The sequence below is a fragment of the Oryctolagus cuniculus genome, chromosome 19 (genome assembly GCF_964237555.1).
Source record: "Oryctolagus cuniculus chromosome 19, mOryCun1.1, whole genome shotgun sequence".
NCBI classification, from domain to species: Eukaryota; Metazoa; Chordata; class Mammalia; order Lagomorpha; family Leporidae; genus Oryctolagus; species Oryctolagus cuniculus.
Window position 1 is genome coordinate 35,109,907 of NC_091450.1, and position 19,345 is coordinate 35,129,251.

The window sequence follows — 19,345 nt, forward strand, 5'->3', positions numbered from 1 at the left end:
CTTGAAGTGTGGCGACCACGCCCACCCAGCCCCTCCGAGTTCTGCCCTGAACCTGCGTCTCCTGGCTCAGTCACACACCTGCGCGGTAGCTGCCGGGAGCAACTTGCGTTGGTTGCCGGGATCGTGGTGATGTGGCCCCCCTCCCTCGCCCCCTCCCCGCCCCGCGATGTCGGAGGAAACCCGACAGAGCAAGCTGGCTGCGGCCAAGAAAAAGGTAAAACGTTGGGGTCGCGCCCCCCCGGCCCAGCCCACTGCCCCTCTGACAGCTGGTCCGTGGCGGGGTCTGTGTGGCTCCTCAGACACTCGGGTTGAGCCCCAGCACTTCTTGGCTTCCCCCACCCAAGTCCTCTCAACCAGCACTGCCCCCTCAGCACCCAGCCCCCGCCCTGGCTTGTCGCCCCTGGGTGACTTTGGGCCCTTGGCTCCTGGGGCTCCTCGGCCCAGCCTCAGACCTCGTCTCCGGCCTCCTGCCTTAAAAACGGCAGTAGCCCTGAGACAACCACTTCTCAGGGTTGTCACTCAACTGAGGATGTGAGTCTTGGCTGGCCAGGCTGCTGGGGGCTCGGGGGCTAATGGGCAATGGGGGGTGGGGGTTGGGGATCCAGAGGACAATGGAAGATGGTGGAAGGGAGTGTTAGATACTGGTCAAGGATTCTGGGTCTGAATGCTCCCTTTCCCTCTGCTAGGGATATAATGTAAGGCAAACTGTTCAAGCTTTCTGGGCCTCTCTCTCCACATCTGTAAAATAGATGGGGCTGATGTTTTACTTACAAAGTTTGAGATTTTTTGCTGTTCTCGTATTAATCCAGAATACAGGGTCTTGTAACATTCATAGTCGCTGGTATTTGCGACTTCCTCATCCCCGGCCTCAGGAAAAGCCAGGTCAGCGAGAGCAGCCCGGCCATCGGGCTGTGCCCTTAGGAAGCCCCAGGCACTGGGATTCAGCCTTGGCTCTGGATGACCTCAGAAAAGTCACAGCCTCCCCTGGGCTTCCGTTTCAGGCTGTCAGATATTATTGGATTGGAACAGTGTCTTCTAATTGTTGAGCTGTAGCCTCCCTGTTCAAGAGAACCCTTCTGCAGATGTCTGGTTTTAACATGGAGAGTGGAGGTCGTGTCAGGGGGAGGGTCTGAGAGCCGTGCTGGTCAGTGACTGCGCTTCCTGTGACTCTGGGGCCTGGGGACTTTTCCCTCTGTCTGGCGAGGCAGCAATGGCCAGTCTGAGAGGATGGCCTGGGGGCCACGGTGTGGATCTCTGCTCTTCCTCAGCCTCCGTTTCCTCACTCCACCTCTTCCTTCCCCGACATCCTCGCCTCTCTCTAAGCCACGTCTTGTGGGGAGCAATCCGGACTAGACTGAGTTACTGGAATTAAGACTTATTCTATGCATCTGCTCTCCCACAGTATGGCGCTGGGAGAGAAGTAAACAGCTTCCGCACAGCTGCCTCCAGTTCAGCTAATAAACTGTAGGACTTGCTCCTGATTGGAGGAGAGCAGCGTACTCGGCGTGTGGGCAGCCGAGTTAGGATTGGCGGAGGAGGACTATAAAGGAGGAGAGAGACGGCATGCACCAGGAACATCTAAGGGGAACATCTAAGGGGAACATCTAGCTGAAGGAACACCTGTGCAGCCCCCGAGAAGAGCCGGCCGGCGGTGTGCCGCTCCCCTGCGGAAGTGGGGAATGTGGCCAGGGGGAACTGCCCTTCCACGGAGGTGGAAGGGACAGTAGCCAACCCGGGAAGAACCAGAAGCAAACCCGGGGAGGGCCGAGCAGACGAAAGAACAGCGCAGGGTCCTGTGTCGTTCCTCCACGAAGAGGGGGAGCGACATAATGGTGCCGTGACTCGGATAGGAAACTTAGGATGGATATGAAACTTAGGAGGGAAGAAACGGGAAGAAGTGGAAAATATCGGAGAGAGAGACTAGCAAACAGCCTAGGGAAAAGCCGGACGAAAGAGGTGCCGGAAGAAGCTATTGAAAGCCTAGGCATAGACTCAGATACGGACTACGGGGGGAAGCTGGGAGAAATCTCTAAGGTCGAAAGCGAAAGTGAAAGCTAGAACAAACAGACTCGGATGCGGACTGTGGGGAGAGGCCAGGAGAAATGAGGGAGGAGTATTGTTGGAAGAAAGCTTGGGGAAACATACCGGGTAGAAAAAAATGTTAGGGAAATTGAAGCCGCGGGGGGCAGGCCGAGGCGGAAACGAAAGCCACTTTGGGATTCTCAAGTTAGCCCGGGAATAGGGGGCGAAAAGTTGAAACCAGAAGCTGAAACGTAAGCCAGATTGGGATCCGTCTGATTAGCCCGGGGAGCAAAGGACGGGAAGCCAAACCGTGGGGCGGAGACGTAAGCTGGGTTGAATTCGCCAGGCTAGCCCGGGGAACTTAGATTGAATGCTAGTGGCGGACACGTAAGCTACGCTGTGTGACTCGCGGAGGCTGCCGCGCGCAGACAGAGCGTGCGGGGCTCAAGTACATAGAGAACGCGGGGCTGGCGCGAGGCCGTGGTTCAGACGCGAAAGGGTTAAATGCGAGACCGCGGAGTGTGCGCGCAAAGCCGAGCCGCGCAGATGAGAGAGGCGCGGGCTGAAGCGGCTCAGAGCTGGCGAGGCGCCGAGAAGCAGCCTCGGGGCGGAGCCCGCTGGCGGGGCGAGGCGCCGGGAAGCCGTCGGCAGGGCGAGGCGCCAGGAAGCTGCAGGGATAGGAGAAATAGAAGTTTAGAAGTAAAGTGAGAGAAATAGGAATGCTGGAAGATGGAAGTAAAATGGGAGAAGTAGGAATGCCCGGAGATAGAGAAATAGAGAAATAGAAAGGCCTCCCCTCAACATGGCAGTGAGAGAGCTTGGATTCGGTCTGCCTGATTAAGTGAGGCGATGAGCACCTGCGGCGGCTAGCAGCTTATGCGCCGCAGGTCACCGAAGACAAGCACGAATTAACATCAGAAAGGCCTCCCCACAATACAACAATTAGGAGGCTTGGATTCGGTCTGCCTGATTAAGGCGGTAAGCGCCAGCAGGCGGCTCGACCAGAGTATGAGCCGCAGGTCACCGAACACAGGCACGCATCAGCGCCTAAAAACCTCCTCACAACATGGCGAAGAGAGGACCCGGATTCGGTTTTCCTGATTGATAGGACTTGTAAGAACCTGTGGCAACTCTAGCAAGCAGAGCAGAGTGTGTGCCACGGGGCACCGAAGACAGGCGCGTATCAACGCCAAAAATAAAAAGAAAGGGGGATCTGTGGGGAGCAATCCGGACTAGACTGAGTTACTGGAATTAAGACTTATTCTATGCATCTGCTCTCCCACAGTATGGCGCTGGGAGAGAAGTAAACAGCTTCCGCACAGCTGCCTCCAGTTCAGCTAATAAACTGTAGGACTTGCTCCTGATTGGAGGAGAGCAGCGTACTCGGCGTGTGGGCAGCCGAGTTAGGATTGGCGGAGGAGGACTATAAAGGAGGAGAGAGACGGCATGCACCAGGAACATCTAAGGGGAACATCTAAGGGGAACATCTAGCTGAAGGAACACCTGTGCAGCCCCCGAGAAGAGCCGGCCGGCGGTGTGCTGCTCCCCTGCGGAAGTGGGGAATGTGGCCAGGGGGAACTGCCCTTCCACGGAGGTGGAAGGGACAGTAGCCAACCCGGGAAGAACCAGCAGCAAACCCGGGGAGGGCCGAGCAGACAAAAGAACAGCGCAGGGTTTTGTGTCGTTCCTCCACGAAGAGGGGGAGCGACATAATGGTGCCGTGACTCGGATATGAAGCCTAGGCAGGGCTTAGTGTCGTTCCTCCACGAAGAGGGGGAGCGACAACGTCTCTGTGTCTTCTCCTGCCCTTGTTTTCCCCTTTTCACCGTCTCTAGATGCAGGACATACTGAAGGTGCTGGCGTCTGACCTTAACCATTCCAATGGGGTAGCGCTGCCCCATAGGACAAGTGGAAGGGGAGGCAGTGCCAAGACCCCCTCTCTGGCTTGCTGCCTCCCAGGTGTGCATGTCCCTGAGGCTTGTCTCATATGGTGGAGACTGCCTCTGGCTTGTTTTAAGTTGCTGCCATTAACCCTCAGCCTGCTTATGTCTGCTTCCTCCCCTGCTTGGTTAATTGCATTTTTCCCTTCCCTTGTGTCTTTTATCATCTTGGAGAGGGTAAGGCACACCTCAAAGATTCAGTAATTTGGGAATAACTTTCAGAGCAGGTCTGTAGGGTTTTGGGCTTTGAATGTCCAGTGCAGTTAGACCAGGAGAGATTTGAAAAAATACAAATGCTGTTACATTTTGCCCTCTGGGCAAGTAGACCAGATGGAAGTAAGTGATTTTTCAACTTGATGAATTCCATTTTGGTTTGAGAGTGAGAAGATAGAATTAAGAGAAAATGAATTGGCTTTATAATCACAAGGATGGAGGTTAGCTTTTCAGAGGAACTAACCGGCAAGGATGTGAGGCTACCCAGACAGACCAGTGCTAGGACACTCTGCCTGCCCCTCGTCTCTTTGACAAATCAGATGGGGCACTCAACCATGTTCACTGGGCCCGTGGATGGCAAAGGCATTGGATGCACAGTGGTGGAAGTAGAAGAACAAGACAGGAGGTGCCATGGGGGTGGCAGAGTGCTCTGAGGGGGCAGGGGAAAGGCGGCAATAGGCCAGCTGCATGGCTAGGTGAGGGAGGTGGGTTCCGAATGGACTTGTGGCTGGAAAAGGTGGCGTTTGAGGCCAGTGTGAAGATTAAAGGTGGGTAATATTCATCCACGTGGCGAGTGGGGGAGGCAGAGGGAGCGATGAGGTCATAGGCAGCATAGTGAGGTCATAGAACACCTTCCAGGGCTGCAGCGAGCCTGAGTTGGGGGAGGGGCAGGGCACAGGCACACGGGGCTAGGTAGGCCATAACCTGCAGATAATGTTGGCACTTCCTGTCTAACTGCCCCAGGGCCTTCAGCCAAGCCAGTGTAGCAGGGCTGATCTGGGGATGGGCCTAGGGAAAGGGACAGATGGCTGGTCAACCATCATGGCGGCTCCCACCCAGGAAGGTCTGGCCAGGGGCCATGACTCACTCTACAGCCTCAGAGGAGACAACAAATGACATAGTCTGGGCAGGGCCCAGGCACAGAGAAGTCCTGACAGCTGAAATTTGACTTCGAGTAGCTCAGTGTACTTGAGCCATCACAGGGTCTCCAAGGGCTGGCATGAGGAGGAAACTGCAGTCAGAGCTGGAGCTAGGAATCGGACTAAGGCATTCTGAAGCCAGGTGCAGGCTTCTCATCTGGTGTCGACAGCCAGGCAAAGATCCACCTTCAGACTGAAAGCCAGGTGCACACTTCTCATCTGGTGTCCTGACACCCAGGCGAAGCTCCACCTTCAGACTCAAAGTGAGGTGCAGGCTTCTCATCTGGTGTCCTGACACCCAGGTGAAGCTCCCCCTTCAGACTGAAAGCCAGGTGCAGGATTCTCATCTGGTGTCCTGACACCCATGCGAAACTCCACATTCAGACTGAAATCCAGGTGCATGCTTTCCATGCGGTGTGCTGACACCGAGACAAAGCACCACCTTCAGACTGAAAGCGTGGTGCAGGCTTCTCATCTGGTATCCTAAAACCCATGGGAAGCTCCGCCTTCAGACTGAAAGCCAGGTGCAGGATTCTCATCCGGTGTCCTGATACACAGGTGAAGCTCCACCTCCCAATGTGAAGCAAGGGCAGGCTTCTGATCTGGTGTCCGGACACCCAGGCAAATCTCCACCTTCAGACTGAAAGCGAGGTGCAGGCTTCTCATCTAGTGTCCTGACACCCAGGCAAAACTCCACCTTCAGACTGAAAGCCTGATGCAGGCTTCTCATCTGGTGTAATGACACCCAGTCGAAGCTCCACCTTCTGACTAAAAGCCAGGTGCAGGTTTCTCATCTGGTGTCCTGACACCCAGGCGAAGCTCCCTCTTCAGACTGAAAGTGAGGTGCAGGCTTCTCATCTGGTGTCCTGTCACCCAGGCAAAGCTCTCACCTCAGATTGAAAGCGACTTACAGGCTTCTCATCTGGTGTCGTGACATCCAGGCGAAGCTCCACCTTCAGACTTAAAGCGAGGTGCAGGCTTCTCATCTTGTGTCCTGACACCCACGTGAAGCTCCACCTTCAGACTGAAAACCAGGTGCAGGCTTCTCATCTGGTGTCCTGACACCCAGGCGATGTGCCAATTCAGATGTGATGCGAGGTGCAGGATATCATTCGGTGTCTTGATACCCAGGCGAAGCTCCCACTTCAGATTGAAAGCGACTTGCAGGCTTCTCATCGGGTGTTTTGACATCCAGGCGAACTCCACCTTCAGACTGGAAGCCACGTGCAGGATTCTCATCTGGTGTCCTGACACCCAGGCGAAGCTCCACCTTCAGACTGAAAGCCAGGTGCAGGCTTTTCATCTGGTGTCCTGACTCCCAGGCGAAGCTCCACCACCAGACTGAAAGCCAGGTGCAGGCTTCTCATCTGGTGTCCTGACACCCGGGTGAACCTCCGCATTCACATGTGAAGCTAGGGGCAGACTTCAAATCTGGTGTTCTGACACCCAGGCGAACCTCCACATACAGAATGTGAAGCTAGGGGCAGACTTCTCTTTTGGTCTTCTGACAATCATGTGAAGCTTCACCTTCAGACTGAAAGCCTGGTGCATGCTTCTCATCTGGTATGCTGACACCCACGCGAAGCTCCGTCTTCAGACAGAAAGCCAGGTGCAGGCTTATCATCTGGTGGCCTGACATTCAGGCAAAACTCCACCTTCATACTGAAAGCCAGGTGCAGGCTTCTCATCTGGTGTCCTGACACCCGGATGAACCTCCCCATTCAGATTTGAAGTTTGGGGCAGGCATCTCATCTTGTGTTCTATCACACAGGTGAAGCTCCACCTTCAGACTGAAAGCCAGGTGCAGCCTTCTCATCTGGTGTCCTGACACCCAGGCGAAGCTCCACCTTCAGACTGAAAACCAGCTGCAGGCTTCTCATGTGGTGTCCTGACACCCAGGCGATCCTCCACCTTCAGAGGTGAAGGAGGGGCAGGCTTATCATCTGGTGTACTGACACCCAGGTGATGCTCCACCTTCAATGTGAAGCGAGGGGCAGGCTTCTCATCTGGTGTCTTAACACCCAGGCGAAGCACGACATTCAGACTGAAAGCCAGTTGCAGGCTTCTCATCTGGTGTCCTGACACCCAGTTGAAGCTCACACTTCAGATTGAAAGCGACTTGCAGGCTTCTCATCTGGTGTCCTGACATCCAGGCGAAGCTCCCCCTTCAGACATGAAGCGAGGTGCAGGCTTCTCATCTGGTGTCCTGACACCCAGGCAAAGCTCCACTTGTGCACGTGATGCGAGGTTCAGGCTTCTCATCTACTGTTGACACCCTGGAAAATCTCACATCCTGATGTGAAATCAGGTGCAGGCTTCTCATCTGGTGTCCTGATACACAGGCGAAGCTCCACCTTCAGACTGAAAGTGAGGTGCTGGCTTCTTATCTGGTGTCCTGACACCCTGGCAAAGCTCCACCTTCAGACTGAAAGTGAGGTGCAGGCTTCTCAACTGTTGTCCTGACACCCAGGCGAAGCTCCACCTTCAGATATGAAATGAGGGGCAGGCTTCTCATCTGGTGTCTTTACACCCAGGCAAACCTCCATCTTCAGACTGAAAGCCATGTGTAGGCTTCTCATCTGGTGTCCTGACACCCTGGCAAAGCTCCACCTTCAGACAGAAAGCCAGATGCAGGCTTCTCATCTGGAGTCCTGACACCAATGCCAAGCGCCACCTTCATATTGAAAGGCAGGTGCAGGCTTTCATCTGGTCTCCTGACACCCAGCAGAGCTACACATTCAGACTGAAAGCCAGGTGCAGGATTCTCATCTGGTGTCCTGACACCCAGGCAAAGCTCCACATTAAGACCAAAAGCTAGGTGCAGGCTTCTCATCTGGCATCCTGACACCCAGGCGAAGTTCCACCTTCACACTGAAAGCCTGGTGCAGGCTTCTCATCTGGTGTCCTGACAATCAGGCGAAGCTTCACCTTCAGACTGAAAGCCTGGTGCAAGCTTCTCATCTGGTGTCCTGATACCCAGATGAAGCTCGACCTTCAGACTGAAAGCCATGTGTAGGCTTCTCATCTGGTGTCCTGACACCTAAGCGAAGCTCCACCTTCTTACTGGAAGCGAGGTACAGGCTTCTCATCTGGTGTCCTGACACCCAGGTGAGCTCCACTTTCAGACTGAAATCCAGTGCAGGCTTCTCATCTGGTGTCCTGACACCCAGGCAAAGCTCCACCTTGAGACTGAAAGTGAGGTGCAGGCTTCTTATCTGGTGTCCTTACACGTAGGTGTGCAACACTTTCAGACTGAAAGCCTGGTGCAGGCTTCTCATCTGGTGTCCTGACAACCAGGCTAACCTCCACCTTCAGACTGAAAGCCAGGTGCAGGCTTCTCATCTGGTGTCCTGACACCCAGGCGAAGCTCCACCTTTTGACGTCATGTGAGGTGCAGGCTTCTCAGGTGGTGTCCTGACAGCCTGGCAAAGCTCCAACTCCAGATGTGAATCCAGGTGCAAGGTTCTCATGTGGTGTTCTGACACCCAGCCGAAGCTCCACCTTCAGATGTGAAGTGAGGAGCAGGCTTCTCATCTACTGTCGTGACACCCTGGCAAATCTCCACATCCTGATGTGAAATCAGGTGCAGGCTTCTCATCTGGTGTCCTGATGCCCAAGAGAAGCTCCACCTTCAGACTGAAAGCGAGGTGCAGGCTTCTCATCTGGTGTTCTGACATCCAGGCAAAGATCCACCTTCAGACTGAAAACCAGGTGCAGGCTTCAAATCTGGTGTCCTGACACCCAGGCGATCCTCCACCTTCAGATATGAAGCTAGGGGCAGGCTTCTCATCTGGTGTACTGACACCCAGACGAAGCTCGACCTTCAGACTGAAAGCCATGTGTAGGCTTCTCATCTGGGGTCCTGACACCCAAGCGAAGCTCTACCTTCTTACTGGAAGCGAGGTACAGGGTTCTCATTTGGTGTCCTGACACCCAGGCAAAGCTCCACCTTGAGACTGAAAGTGAGGTTCTGGCTTCTCATCTGGTGTCCTGACACCGAGGCGAACCTCCATCTTCAGACTGAAAGCCAGGTGAAGGCTTCTGATCTGGTGTCCTGACACCCTGGCGAACCTCCACCTTCAGACTGAAAGTGAGGTGCAGACTTCTCATCTGGTGTCCTGAAACCAAGCTAAGCTTCACCTCCAGATGTGAAGCGAGGTGCAGGCTTCTCACCTGGTGTCCTGTCATCCAGGCGAAGCTCCACCTTCATACTGAAAGCCAGGTGCAGGCTTCTCATCTGGTGTCCTGACATCCAGGTGAGCTCCACCATCAGACAGAAAGCCAGTTGCAGGCTTCTCATCTGGTGTCCTGACACCCAGGTGAACCTACACCTTCAGACTGAAAGTGAGGTGCAGGCTTCTCAACTGTTGTCCTGACACCCAGGCGAAGCTCCACCTTCAGACATGATGCAAAGTGCAGGCTTCTCATCTGGTGTCCTGACATCCAGGCCAAGCTCCAGCTTCAGACTGAAAGTGAGTTGCAGGCTTCTCATCTGGTGTCCTGACACACAGGCGAAGCTCCACCTTCAGATTGAAACCCAGGTGAAGGCCTCTTATCTGGCGTCCTGATACCCAGGCGAAGCACCACCGTCAGAGTGAAATCCAGGTACAGGCTTCCCATAGGTGTCCTGACACCCAGGTGAAGCTCCACCTTCAGAATGAAAGCAGTTGCAGGCCTCACATCTGGTATCCTAATGTCCACGGGAAGCTCCAACTTGAGACGTGAAGCCAGGTGCAGGATTCTCATCTGGTGTCCTGACTCCCAGGCGAAGCTCCCCCTTCAGACTGAAAGCCAGGTGCAGGCTTCTCATCTGGTGTCCTGACATCCAGGCTAAGCTCCACCTTCAGCCTGAAAGCCATGTGCAGGCTTCTCATCTGGTGTCCTGACACCCAGGCAAAGCTCTACCTTCAACTGAAAGTGAGGTGCAGGCTTCTCATCTGGTGTCCTGACACCCAGTCGAAGCTCCACCTTTTCACGTCATGCGAGGTGTAGGCTTTTCATCTGGTTTCCTGACATCAGGCGAAGCACCACCTCCAGACATGAAGCGAGGGGCATGCTTCTCATCTGGTGTCCTGACACCCTGGCAAAGCTCCAACTCCAGATGTGAAGCCAGGTGCAGGTTTCTCATCTGGTGTCCTGACACCCAGGTGAGCTCTACCTGTAGACTGAAAACCAGGTGAAGACTTGTCATCTGGTGTCCTGACACCCTGGCGAAGCTCGACCCCCAGATGTGAAGCCAGGTGTAGGCTTCTCATCTGCTGTCCTCACACCTAGGCCAAGCTGCTCCTTCAGACTGAAAGCCTGGTGCAGGCTTCTCATCTGGTGTCCTGACAACCAGGCGATGTGCCAATTCAGACATGATGCAAGGTGCAGGATATCATCCGGTGTCCTTACTCCCAGGCGAAGCTGCACCTTCTTATTGGAAGCGAGGTACAGGCTTCTCATCTGGTGTCCTGACACCCAGGTGACGCGCTACCTTCAGACTGAAATCCAGTGCAGGCTTCTAATCTGGTGTCCTGATACTCAGGGGAAGCTCCACCTTCAGAATGAGAGCCAGGTGCAGCTTCTCATCTGGTGTCCTGACACACTGGCAAAGCTCCAACTCCAGATGTGAAGCCAGGTGCAGGGTTCTCATCTGGTGTTCTGACACCCAGGCGAAGCTCCACCTTCAGATGTGAACGGGAGTCAGGCTTCTCATCAGGTGTCCTGACACCCAGGTGAGCTCAACCTTCAGAATGAAAGCCAGGTACAGGCTTTTCATCCGGTGTCCTGACTCCAAGGCGAAGCTCCACCTTCTCACTAGAAGCGAGGTACAGGCTTCTCATCTGGTGTCCTGACACCCAGGCAAAGCTCCACCTTCAGATTGAAAGCCAGGTGCAGGCTTCTCATCTGGTGTCCTGACACCCTGGCGAACCTCCACATACAGATATGAAGCTAGGGGCAGACTTCACATCTGGTGTTCTGACACCCAGGCGAAGCTCCACATGAGACAGAAAGTGAAGTGCAGACTTCTCATCTGGTGTCGACACCCAGGCAAAGCTCCACCTTCAGACTGAAAGCCAGGTGCAGGCTTCTCATCTGGTGTCCTGACACCCAGGCTAAGCTCCACCTTCAGACTGAAAGCGATGTTCAGGCTTCTCATCTGTTGTTCTGATACACAGGCAAAGCTCCAACTTGAGACGTGAAGCCAGGTTCAGGCTTCTCATCTGGTGTCCGACACCCAGGTGAGCTCCACTTTCAGACTGAAAGCCAGGTGCAGGCTTCTCATCTGGTGTCCTGACATCCAGGCTAAGCTCCACCTTCAGACTGACAGCCAGGTGCATGCTTCTCATCCGGTGTCCTGACACCCAGGCGAAGCTCCACCTTCAGCCTGAAACCCAGGTGAAGGCCTCTCATCTGGCATTCTGACACCCAGGCGAAGCAACACCGTCAGAGTGAAATCCAGGTAAAGGCTTCCCATGTGTTGTCCTGACACCCAGGCGAAACTCCACCTTCAGACTGAAAGCCAGGTGCAGGCTTCCCATGTGTTGTCCTGACACCCAGGCGAAACTCCACCTTCAGACATGATGCGAAGTGCACGCTTCTCATCTGGTGTCCTGACACCCAGGCGAACCTCCACATGCAGATGTGAAGCTTGGGGCAGACTTCTCATCTGGTGTTCTGACACCCAGCGAAGCTCCACATTCAGGCGGGAAGTGATGTGCAGACTTCTCATCTGGTGTCCTGACACCCAGGAGAAGCTCCACCTTCAGACTGAAAGCCAGGTGCAGGCTTCTCATCTGGTGTCCTGACACCCAGGCGAACCTCCACCTTCAGATGTGAAGTGAGGGGCAGGCTTCTCATCTGCTGTCCTGACACCCAGGCAAAGCTCCACTTGCACATGTGATGCGAGGTTCAGGCTTCTCATCTACTGTCGTGACACCCTGGCAAATCTCCACATCCTGAAGTGAAATCAGGTGCAGGCTTCTCATCTGGTGTCCTGATACACAGGCGAAGCTCCACCTTCAGACTGAAAGGCAGGTGCGGGCTTCTCACCTGGTGTCCTGTCATCCAGGCAAAGCTCCACCTTCATACTGAAAGCCAGGTGCAGGCTTCTCATCTGGTGTCCTGACATCCAGGTGAGCTCCACCATCAGACAGAAAGCCAGGTGCAGGCTTCTCATCTGGTGTCCTGACACCCAGGTGAACCTACACCTTCAGACTGAAAGTGAGGTGCAGGCTTCTCAACTGTTGTCCTGACACCCAGGCGAAGCTCCACCTTCAGACATGATGCAAAGTGCAGGCTTCTCATCTGGTGTCCTGACATCCAGGCCAAGCTCCAGCTTCAGACTGAAAGTGAGTTGCAGGCTTCTCATCTGGTGTCCTGATACACAGGCGAAGCTCCACCTTCAGACTGAAAGGCAGGTGCGGGCTTCTCACCTGGTGTCCTGTCATCCAGGCGAAGCTCCACTGTCAGAGTGAAAGCCATGTGAATGCTTCTCTTCTGGTGCCCTGACACCAATGCAAAATTCCACCTTCAGACTGAAAGCCAGGTGCAGGATTCTCATCTGGTGTCCTGATACACAGGCGAAGCTCCACCTCCCGATGTGAAGCGAAGGGCAGGCTTCTCATCTGGTGTCCGGACAACCAGGTGAAGCTCCCCCTTCACACTGAAACCCAGGTGCAGGATTCTCATCTGGCGTCCTGACACCCAGGTGAAGCTCCACCTTCAGACTGAATGCCAGGTGCAGGCTTCTGATCTGGTGTCCTGACACCCAAGCGAAACTCCAAATTCAGACTGAAAGCCTGATGCAGCCTTCTCATCTGGTGTAATGACACCCAGTCGAAGCTCCACCTTCAGACTGAAAGCCAGGTGCAGGCTTCTCATCTGGTGTCCTGACACCCAGGCGAAGCTCCCTCTTCAGTCTGAAAGCCAGGTGCAGGCTTCTCATCTGGTGTCCTGACACCCAGGCGAAGCTCCCTCTTCAGTCTGAAAGCCAGGTGCAGGCTTCTCATCTGGTGTCCTGACACCCAGTTGAAGCTCCCAATTCAGATTGAAAGTGACTTGCAGGCTTCTCATCTGGTGTCCTGACATCCAGGCGAAGATCCACCTTCAGACTGAAATCGAGGTGCAGGCTTCTCATCTGGTGTCCTGACACCCAGCAGCGCTCCACATTCAGACTGAATGCCAGGTGCAGGCTTCTCATCTGCTGTCCTGACACCCAGGCGAACCTCCACCTTCAGACTGAAAGCCTGATGCAGGCTTCTCATCTGGTGTCCTGACACCCAGCAGCGCTCCACATTCAGACTGAATGCCAGGTGCAGGCTTCTCATCTGGTGTCTTGACATTCAGCCGAGCTCCACATTCAGACTGAAAGCCAGGTGCAGGCTTCTCATCTGGTGTCTTGACATCCAGCCGAGCTCCACATTCAGACTGAAAGCCTGATGCAGACTTCTCATCTGGTGTCCTGACACCCAGCAGTGCTCCACATTCAGACTGAAAGCCAGGTGCAGGCTTCTCATCTGGTGTCTTGACATCCAGCCGAGCTCCACCTTTAGACTGAAAGCCCGGTACAGGCTTTTCATCTGGTGTCTTGTCACCCAGGCGAGGCTCCACCTTCAGACGTGAAACCAGGTTCAGGCTTCTCATCTGGTATCCTGACACCCAGGCCAAACTCCACCTTCAGACTGAAAGCCAGGTGCAGGCTTCTCATGTGTTGTCCTGACACCCAGGTGAACCTCCACCTTCAGACTGAAAGCCTGGTGTAGGCTTCTCATCTGGTGTGCTGACTCCAAGCGAAGCTCCACCTTCTTACTGGAAGCGAGGTACAGGCTTCTCATCTGGTATCCTGACACCCAGGTTACCTCCACTTTCAGACTGAAAGACAGTGCGGGATTCTCATCTGGTGTCCAGAAACCCAGGCAAAGCTCCACCTTCAGACTGAAAGCCAGGTGAAGACTTGTCATCTGGTGTCCTGACACCCAGGCGAAGCTCTACCTTTTGACTTCATGCGAGGAGTAGGCTTCTCATCTCGTGTTCTGACACCCTGGCAAAGCCCCCTCTCCAGATGTGACGCCAGTTGCAGGGTTCTCATCTGGTTTCCTGACACCCTGGCAAACTCCAACTCCAGATGTGACGCCAGTTGCAGGGTTCTCATCTGGTTTCCTGACACCCTGGCAAACTCCAACTCCAGATGTGAAGCCAGGTGCAGGGTTCTCATCTGGTATTATGACACCCAGGTGAGCTCAACCTTCAGATGTGAACTGGTGGCAGGCTTCTCATCAGGTGTCCTGACACCAGGTGAGCTCCACCTTCAGACTGAAAGCAAGGTGCAGGCTTCTCATCTGGTGTCCAGACACCCAGGTGAGCTTGACTTTCAGACGGAAAGCCAGGTACAGGCTTCTCATCTGGTGTCCTGACACCAAGGTGAGCTCCACTCTCAGACTGAAAGCCAGGTGCAGGCTTCTCATCTGGTGTCCTGACACCCAGGCGAAACTCCACCTTCATACTAAAAGCCAGGTGCAGGCTTCTCATCTGGCGTCCTGACACCCAGGCGAAGCTCCACTTTCAGACTGAAAGCCAAGTGCAGGCTTTTCATCTGGTGTCCTGACACCCAGGCGAAGCTCCACCTTCAAACTTAAAACCAGGTGCTGGTTTCTCATCTGGTGTCCTGACACCCAGGCGATCCTCCACCTTCAGATGTGAAGCTTGGGGCAGGCTTCTCATCAGGTGTACTGACACCCAGGCAAAGCTCCACCTTCAATGTGAAGCGAGGGGCAGGCTTCTCATCTGGTGTCCTTATACCCAGATGAAGCTCAACCTTCAGACTGAAAGCCCGGTGCAGGCTTCTCATCTGGTGTCCTGACACCCAAGCAAAGCTCCACCTTGAGACTGAAAGTGAGGGTCAGGTTTTTCATCTGGTGTCCTGACACCCAGGTGAGCAACACTTTCAGACTGAGAACCTGGTGTAGGCTTCTCATCTGGTCTCCTGACACCCAGGCTAACCTCCACCTTCAGACTGAAAGCCAGGTGCAGGCTTCTCATCTGGTGTCATGACACCCAGGCGAAGCTCCACTTTCAGACTGAAAGCCAGGTGCAGGCTTCTCATCTGGTGTCCTGACACCCAGGCGAAACTCCACCTTCATACTAAAAGCCAGGTGCAGGCTTCTCATCTGGCGTCCTGACACCCAGGCGAAGCTCCACTTTCAGACTGAAAGCCAAGTGCAGGCTTTTCATCTGGTGTCCTGACACCCAGGCGAAGCTCCACCTTCAAACTTAAAACCAGGTGCTGGTTTCTCATCTGGTGTCCTGACACCCAGGCGATCCTCCACCTTCAGATGTGAAGCTTGGGGCAGGCTTCTCATCAGGTGTACTGACACCCAGGCAAAGCTCCACCTTCAATGTGAAGCGAGGGGCAGGCTTCTCATCTGGTGTCCTTATACCCAGATGAAGCTCAACCTTCAGACTGAAAGCCCGGTGCAGGCTTCTCATCTGGTGTCCTGACACCCAAGCAAAGCTCCACCTTGAGACTGAAAGTGAGGGTCAGGTTTTTCATCTGGTGTCCTGACACCCAGGTGAGCAACACTTTCAGACTGAGAACCTGGTGTAGGCTTCTCATCTGGTCTCCTGACACCCAGGCTAACCTCCACCTTCAGACTGAAAGCCAGGTGCAGGCTTCTCATCTGGTGTCATGACACCCAGGCGAAGCTCCACTTTCAGACTGAAAGCCAGGTGCAGGCCTCTCATCTGGTGTCCTGACACCCAGTTGAGGCTCCACCTTTTGACATCATGTGAGGTGCAGGCTTCTAATCTGGTGTCCTGACACCCAGGCGAACCTCCACATACAGATGTGAAGCTAGGGGCAGATTTCACATCTGGTGTTCTGACACCCAGGTGAAGCTCCACATTCAGACGGAAAGCCTGGTGCAGGCTTCTCATCTGGTGTCCTGACACCCAGTCGAGCTCCACCTTCAGTCTTAAAGCCCGGTGCAGTCTTCTATTTTGGTGTCCTGATGCAGAAGAGGAGTTCCACCTTCAGACTGAAAGCGAGGTGCAGGCTTCTCATCTGGTGTCCTGGCAGCCTGGTGAAGCTCCACCTTCAGATGAAAGTGAGGTGCAGGCTTCTCATCTGGTGTTCTGACATCGAGGCGAATCTACACCTTCAGACTGAAAGCCAGGTGCAGGCTTCTCATCTGGTGCCCTGACACCCTGGGAAACCACCTCCAGATGTGAAGCCAGGAGAAGCTCCACCCGCAGACGTGATGCGAGGTGCAGGCTTCTCATCTGGTGTCCTGACACCCTGGAATTGCTCCACCCCCAGATGTGAAGCCAGGTTCAGGCTTCTAATGTGGTGGCCTGATGCCGAAGAGAAGCTCCACCTTCAGACTGAAAGCGAGGTGCAGGCTTCTCATCTGGTGTCTAACACCCAGATGAAGCTCCACCTTCAAGCTGAAAGCCAGGTGCAGGCTTCTCATCTGGTGTCCTGACACCCAGTAGAGCTCTACATTCAGACTGAAAGCCCGGTGCAGGCTTCTAATCTGGTGGCCTGATTCCCAAGAGAAGCTCCACCTTCAGACTGAAAGCGAGGTGCAGGCTTCTCATCTGGTGTCCTGACACCCAGGCGAAGCTCCACCTTCAGACTGGAAGCCAGGTGCAGGCTTCTCATCTGGTGTCTAGACACCCTGGGAAACTCCACCTTCAGATGTGAAGCGAGGGGCAGGCTTCTCATCTCGTGTCCTGACACCCAGGCGAAGCTCCAACTTCAGACTGAAAGCCCGGTGCAGGCTTCTCATCTAGTGTCCTTTCACCCAGGCGAAACTCCACCTTTAGATGGAAAGCCTGGTGCAGGCTTCTCATCTGGTGTCCTGACAACCAGGTGAAGCTCCACCTTCAGACTGAAAGCCAGGTGCAGGCTTCTCATCTGGTGCCCTGACACCCTGGGAAACCACCTCCAGATGTGAAGCCAGGTGCATGCTTCTCATGTGGTGGCCTGACACCCTGGGAAACTCCACCTCCAGATGTGAAGCCAGGTGCAGGCTTCTCATCTGGTGTCCTGACAACCAGGCGAAGCTCCATCTTCAGATTGAAAGGCAGGTTCAGGCTTGTCATCTGGTGTCCTGACACCCAGGCGAAGCTTCACCATCATTGTTAAGCGAGGTGCAGGCTTCTCATCTGGTGTCCTGACGCTGTGGGGAAGCTGCGCCTTCAGACTGAAAGTGAGGGGCAGGCTTCTCATCTGGTTTCTTGACACCCAGTCGAAGCTCCAGCTTCAGACGTAGAATTGTGACCTGGTTGTTCACAAAGTAATCACAGTAGATAGATTCAATTTTTATTTACTTATTTATGTATTTGAAAACTCAGTTATAGAGAAGCAGAGATAAGAGAGAGAGAGAGACAGAGAGAGGGAGAGGGGGAGAGAGAAGTAGTCCATCCCCTGGTCCACTCTCCAAAGATATAAGTGCAGAGTCAGCACGCCTTTTCCTCATCTATAGGCTTTGCAGCCTGGACTCTAAGGAGGCAGCCAATTGGAGTTTTCAGAGGCCAGGGCTGAAGGGTTCAGAGAGCAGGCAGCAACTCCCTGCCTCCACTCAGCTCCTCTGGCTGCTGTCACTTGTTCAGCCATCTTGGCTGTATGCGGCCGTCTGGCCTGCTGACATGAGGTGGTCTTTAGAGCCAGATGCTTGGACCGAGAGTTAGGCCTGAGCCTGGGGAGAAGCTGGATGGGGCTGGCCGAGGGAGGGGGTCCCACTGGGGAAGAAGGAGGAGAGGCTTCTCCATGGCTCCTAGCACTAGATCCCCGCATTGTTCCCTAGCAGTTTTTCTGGCAATGAGGCGCCATGACCTCCATGTGCCAAATCAAAGAGCAGACATCTTACCTGTGATTTCCTGGCTTCTTTTGGTAGAGTAGGTGTTTCTGGAGCTGCGAGATGGGGCTGAGAGGTATGCCCATGAGGCAGCTGTGGTTGATTTTATCTCCAGAAAGCAGGGAGGGGCTTCTTGGACAACATTTCTCCTTGGAAAGGCCTGAATCAGAGAAATACAGCTGATGGTTGAGGCAGAGAGGAGGGCAGGGAGAAAGGGCAGAGAGCAGGAGAGGGCAGCAGCAGAGTACTACCTGGAGGGAGCCCCGTCACCACCAGCAGCCTCGGCCCAGCAGGGGCCTAGAGTTAGGGTCACTGTGCAGCAGAGACTGGCTTTCTGGAAGAACACTGCCGTGCTGCTTGATCTTGGTGCGCGTTCCTTCTGCCTGCTGCAGCTGCCAGAGGTCAGAGCCCTTGCTGAGGTCCAGGGAGAATCAGGACCTTGTGTCCACAGAGGTCATAGCCCCTTCCTTTGAGCTTTGGCCACCTGAAAAGATGCCACGTGTCCCCAAGCCTGGGCAAGCCATTCCCACAACCCCTGTGGTTCCCAGCATGTATGACTGTCACTCTGACTGCTACGACATCTTCCTACCTGCTCTGTGCCCTTGTGTCCATGGCAGCGAGGCACCTCCTCTCCTGCATGGCCCCCTAACCCCCTGCTCTGTTCCCTGACAGGCGCCCAAAGACTGCACTGCTCCTGCACCACCCTCTGCTGATGCCACTGTGTTACCTGGTGGTGTAGCGCCCCCTGGTGCTAGTCTACCTAGCATGACACCAACTCGGGTTTCTGCCTCTGTCCTTGTGCCTGCTACCCCTGTATGCTTGTACCATCTCCCTTCCCAGAGGACTGCGCCTGCTGTGCCTTCTCTTCTTCTTTCTTCCGGCAGCTTGGTTCCCAGTGCCAGGCACCCTTACCAGCACTGGGGGGGGGGGAGGCCAAGACAGGGCTTTCTCTTGAGCTTGTGGCAGTGGCAGGTTGCTGGAAGGAGATGGGCTCCTGCCACCCTGAGTGGTTCTTACTGGAAATCAGGTGATCACTGTCTCTTTGTTCTCCCTCAGATCCATGATGCTGACCATGGCCCTGTCCTCATAGATGAGACCAAGTGAGTGTCTTCCTGTGTGGGCAGCATTCCCTAAGCCATGGGAATGAGGGCAGGCCACGGCCCAAGGACCTCTTTTGCATCAAGCCCCTGCACCCCTGACCTCTGCGTGCCTGTCCCTAGGACATTGTCCTCCACGGAGAGCCTGCGTCAACCTGCTCGGCAGCTCAATGGTCTTGTCGCCGAGGTACCCCAGACACTGGGACTCAGGAAGGGAGGAGAGAGAGGAAAGGACAGAAATGGAGGCTGGGATTCCTGAGAGATGGGGAGATCCTGGGAGAGACTGACCTGCTGGGCTGTGTTGGGCAGGC

General features: G+C 54.7%; 1 protein-coding gene across 11 annotated transcripts in view; it reads left to right on the forward strand.

Moving 5' to 3' along the window:
- The first annotated feature begins 22 nt into the window (after nt 1-22).
- Nucleotides 23-19,345, forward strand: part of LOC127482723 (golgin subfamily A member 2) — a 252,334-nt gene continuing 233,011 nt past the window's right edge. For 3 of the 11 annotated variants that reach the window (XM_070064232.1, XM_070064235.1, XM_070064239.1), the window contains exons 1-2: nt 18,196-19,037; nt 19,158-19,221. In XM_070064232.1, coding sequence (XP_069920333.1) covers nt 18,703-19,037; nt 19,158-19,221 — 399 coding nt within the window. In that variant the 5' untranslated portion in view covers nt 18,196-18,702. Of the gene's footprint in view, nt 215-607; nt 19,222-19,345 lie in introns of those variants that run through there. The other 8 variants (XM_070064233.1, XM_070064240.1, XM_070064238.1 and 5 more) reach the window with 7 other exon arrangements.